This window comes from Mesitornis unicolor, unplaced genomic scaffold (genome assembly GCF_000695765.1).
Source record: "Mesitornis unicolor isolate BGI_N332 unplaced genomic scaffold, ASM69576v1 scaffold50428, whole genome shotgun sequence".
Taxonomy (NCBI): Eukaryota; Metazoa; Chordata; class Aves; order Mesitornithiformes; family Mesitornithidae; genus Mesitornis; species Mesitornis unicolor.
In genome coordinates this window covers 23,395-28,412 of record NW_010202160.1, presented here as the reverse complement: position 1 = coordinate 28,412, position 5,018 = coordinate 23,395, and the positions used below count along the sequence as shown (strand labels likewise).

Sequence of the window (5,018 nt, the reverse complement as noted above, 5' to 3'; positions counted from 1 at the left end):
TTGAGTTGGAGATTCCTTTTTTTTGTTCATGGAGGTGCAACTTTGAGAAACAAGAAGCCAGTGCTGCGCTGTTTCCTTCCTGGAGTCCAGCCTCAAGGGAAAAACAAAAAAAACCAAACAAACAAACAAAAAAATCAAAACAAAACAAAAAAAGAAAGAGCAGGGCTGCGCCATTATTTCGTACAACTAGATACAGTTCAGTTGAATGCCATGTTGCTGCCTGCATCAGGCAGATGCTAGTCATGTCACTGGGGTCCCAAAGACCACTACGCCATCTCTGCCATCTGGTCAGCACAGCACCCACACACCACAGCCAGCACTTTGCCCCCTCAGCCACCAGCGTCTCTTGAGGAAAGCACCCCGGATCCTGGCACAGTGCAGTTTTGCTGCCAGATGCATCTTTTCTCAGTCTTACAGACACCGTCTTTCTATACATCAAACCTGAATACCACCAGCTCAGGCAAGAAAGGCACATCCCGGGGGAACCCAGAGCTGCCGGCTTTGCCCTAGAGTGACGGGGAGGCGAGTGGTGCTGTGCTGTTGTAGGCGAGCCCGTGTGTGTGGCATAGCGGAGACGAAGCCTCTCGGGCACACGAGAGTTCGGTCTCCTCGCTGGAGTAGACGGTGGTGTCCATGTCGTCCGAGTGGTACCCTGACTGGTACCCACTCGTCTGGTTGGAGGCTTCGGACATGACGGACTCATTACTCTTGCTGGGCACTAGCGTGCTGTGAAAAACAAGGAGAAAGAGGACTGAGCAAGCTGTGGAGACATCTTCTGGAGGGCAGGTAGGCAATTCCTGCCAGCAGCTGCTTTCCATCACAGCAACAACCACAGCAAAATGCTGCACTTAGCAAAAGTGGCTTCAAGCCTTTTAAAACATGCATTTGATTATAAGGAGAGACTTTTTTATATGCCCTAATGCATGAAAAATATATTTAATTTTATGATGGTACAAGGAGTTAGATTGCAATCACAGATGAAACAAAGAGAAAACTTTGAGAGGCTTCACACATTTCAGCCGTGGTGTAAACGTAACTGTAGTATACCTCTGTTAGCACTGAAGTCATCTAGAAAAAAATAATTCCTGAGAAGCTCTCAGAGAGCATATGTGGGGTTTCAGCTCCATGAACACCACTGTGCTTCCTGTGAACTGCACAATGAAACCCCTGTATAATGCTCTGAAAATACACCCAGGTACATCCTGAAAACTCAAGAGTCAGCTTCAGAAAAAAAGAAAGAAAAAGAAAGGAAAAAAAAAAGAGCTCTTTGTCGCTGCAGACAGACCCTCACAAATACACTCAATTGTGTGCACTGGCTCAGTTCCTTTGAGAGGTGGGCAATGCTTTTGCAGCTGATAAACACAAGTCTTTTCTGCGGTGCTGGCTGACGCTTCCAACAGCTGCATTATCTCTCCTCTCCCGGTATCATACACAGATGACCAGACATAACGTGGATAACCAGCCATACAGTGCGCAATTTTTTCTGTGTTTTTAAAAATGAAGTAAGGAAAGACTTTGTCTTCTAAAAATATTTACAAACCAATCAGTCTTCTGACACACTGCAAGCAAAAGGTCATATTCAATCCTATGTGCAGTCTGAGCCTTACCTAAATGGTATTTTGACTTGTTTATCGCTGTCTTCCAATGTCTTCAGCTCTTCAGATGCAAGAACCATCCCACTATCTGTCTGATTTTCCTGCAAAGGTGTTAGAAATTAATTAAACAGAAAGGAATTAAAAAAACCCGCAATCATGGAAAAAGACATCAACAAGGAAAAGGTATACAAACAACAGAAAAACTCACCTCCTGAACAACTTTTACAGTGGTTACCAATGGGACATCTTCAAATGTTTTCACACTCACAGGGCGGCTTTTTCTTTTGCTACCTTGTCGGTACCGACTGAAAAGAAAACAAAACAAAAAAAAGTTTGCGTTCACTATCCACAACTTGGCTGCAAACTGCACAATGATATCAGAATCCTTTCATCTCCCTACAGAGAAGTTAATCCTTTTGTCAAAACATTATGCAAACCTCAAAATATCCATTTATTGAAAAGGATGAACAGTCTAGAAAGTGGCATGATTCTGACCTTATGCTCCTGACAACCTCGATCTCTGAGCAAATTTTAAGAAACAGCTTTGAGAAAACAGCTCTTTTCCTCAGTTATATACTGGAGGACTTAATTTCCTGCGAGCTTTGCTTAGAAGTATAATAAACAGAAGAGCCTGAAGCACAGACAAATGTCTCTTCATTTGGACTGCATTTCTGAGACCCCTGACTGGACCTAGGACAACAACAGCAGACTCAGCAGTCTGTCACCCTAAAACCGCGGGGATCAGAACAGGGAGTGCTACATCTCTCTGTAAGGTTCATCTCCAAAAGAAGCCCTCTGGTCAGGATGACATCCATAAAAATACTGGACATCCTGCCTATCTCCAATAGACATTAATTTCAACTGGTGAGGATTTTACAGGTTCCCTGTGTAGCCTGCTCAGGCGCTCTACCACACTTCAGAATGTTTTTCAAACATTAAAACCAAGTATTTGCTGCAAATAAAATTTGGCCTCCTGCTGAGGACACAATAATTAATTAATATCCTCTTTTGTGCAACTTTACATATACTGAAAACTGTTCGTTTCCTCTCCACTGATCTCCACACCGATCATGTATTCTGTTCCTTCTATTATCCAATGGTATATAATCTACTTCCCATCCAAACCCACCAGGACCAAATGCATCTCACGGACAATCTAGTCCACTTAACCTCCTGGACTATCTGACCTTGAATGATGAGAAATTCCTTCCACCACTTGCCTTCTTAGTCTGAAAGCTTCCTGTGTGCTTGCATTGAATTGTCCACTCAGGCACAGAACTGCATGGCCAGGACAACAGTTACCAGGGTGATGAGGACTGGGAATCCCAACCTCCCGGGTATGGGAGTCCTGCATCTGCTCAGCCCAGCCAAGACTCAGCCTGTGTTTTCCACGTGGGGTATAACGAATGTGACCCTTCTGGTTAAGTAAGACTGCTGTGAAAGCAGGACCAGAAATCACATGCAGGCAGAGAGGCCACATGTGGAGTCTGACTCCTGCCCGGTGGTGGTGAGGGCTCAGCTGATGTCATGACAGTATTTCCTGACACATGTTTGTGTTTTATAATAGAGTGTCCCATAAGAAAAGGGACAAAAATGCCCTACAAAAAATAAAAAACCACCTTCCTCCAGACCAATTATTCTCCCTAAAAATGAAACATAGATAGGTTTGACTTGATTTGTTCTTGACAAATCCATGCTGGCCATTTTTAGTTACTTCATTTTCCTGTAGGCATTTACCATTATTATCTGATCATTTATTCCAGGATAATTTCTAGGGTTCAAGTTAACCTGCTCTAAGGGTCACTCCTTTTCTGTTCTTTCTAAAAACAGGCATTATCTTTACACTTCCTTAAATCTTCATTACCTCACCTGACAATCTTTCAAGGTTCAAAAATTGCATAACTATTTCCTAAGCCAAATACAGTAGATGTCACAAGGTCCTGTTGATTTTAATTTACCTCAGCAATCTAAATATTCTCTATGTTTTCCTTGTGCTTGCTTTTCCTCTTCCAGCATTGACTTAGAAGTTGTATTTATCAGCCTCTCCTCATAGTCAGTACTTTTGTGAAGATTGAAAAAGACATTACTGAACAGATCAATCTCTTCCACTATGTGTATAGCAAGATCCATGCCTATAAAACTGTTTTCAGCTGCCAGCACAAAATAAAGCCCCTAAGCACACCTTAAGCTCCCAACTTTGTCACTCCTACCATAATTTCCCCAAGTGTTTTCTCACAACCCTGCCACATTGTAAGACAAGAGCAAAGAGGTTCAAAGTCTCTTATAAAGGACAGAGATATTTTACTTCTGTTCACAAAAGGAAGAGAGGACCAGGAAAAGCCATATAGGAAGTATTAGAAGTGGTAAATAAGTGTGAAATTTTCAGTGTTAAACTATGCTTTTGTGTATTTTAAATATCTATATTTTGGACTGCCTCACTACGACAACATGGAGGTTGAGAGTTCAGGTCTAGGACCATAAGTTAAACTGAAGTGTGAAATGCACTGTGCCTACCCAGTCTTTTCCAGGACCACATAATACCCAAAATCACTGGGAACTTTGTCTTCAGTGGCTATAACACAAGCACTGTGGGAGAGGGCTCCACTTTGTGGAAACCACGTGAAACCTGCCAGCAGAGTCCACTTCTGCCTTATGGTTGGATCCATCTCCTCCTATCCTCCTCCTTCTTCTGAGATTGCAGCAAGCAATCCAGGGCTCTCAGCATCTAAGTGCATGAATTTGATCTTAAGTTTCTCACTGGTTGAGAAAATACCTTTCTCCCTTGCATCCCATGGCCAAGGTCCTCGCAAGGTCCAAAATAAGTCCGGTTTAAGTGCATTAGTACAAATTCCTTACTGGGGAAGTCACTTCTGTCATGATACCCAACAGCATCTACCAGTATTGGTCCATCATGGATGTCCCAGCAGCCCACCAGCAGCAAGCAGTGGACAAAAACCGATGACAACTCTATTTAGGTCACATTTCCCTCGGCTATCAATTCATGACCTATTTATCAACATTTTACTTTAGGACGGGAAATGCCAGAGACGTTATTAAAGATTGATCTATTACCATTAATATTTTAGTGAGCTGCAATATGAGTGTGTGACCACAACTGAATTGGATTGGTAAAACTTCATATTTGTTCTCATTCTTAAAAACTAAATAACAAATACTCAAGGGTTTTCTTTTGAATGAGAATACCAGATCTTGGAAGGGTAGCAAAAGAAAAAGAAAAAATCCCTAGCATTTAGGGAGATAAGAAACTAGTTTTTTGCCTGCAAAAACTCTATAGATTCATTCTTATCCCTACAGGGGAGGTTAAATATGGACCAGGCAGCTGAAGTCTCTTCCTTTCATTTTCCCTTCCCCCAGCATGAACAAAACCTGCCCAGAGGTCCCAGTAGGATGTCTACCATATAA

General features: G+C 42.4%; 1 protein-coding gene across 1 annotated transcript in view; it reads right to left on the bottom strand.

Moving 5' to 3' along the window:
- Positions 1-506: 506 nt before the first annotated feature.
- The window catches only part of KDR (kinase insert domain receptor (a type III receptor tyrosine kinase)), a 27,839-nt gene continuing 23,327 nt past the window's right edge, over positions 507-5,018 (bottom strand). Inside the window, exons 28-30 of the mRNA XM_010190307.1 lie at positions 1,804-1,906; positions 1,608-1,696; positions 507-726 (exon numbers count right to left, since the gene is read on the bottom strand). Coding sequence (XP_010188609.1) covers positions 507-726; positions 1,608-1,696; positions 1,804-1,906 — 412 coding nt within the window. The remainder of the gene's footprint in view (positions 727-1,607; positions 1,697-1,803; positions 1,907-5,018) is intronic.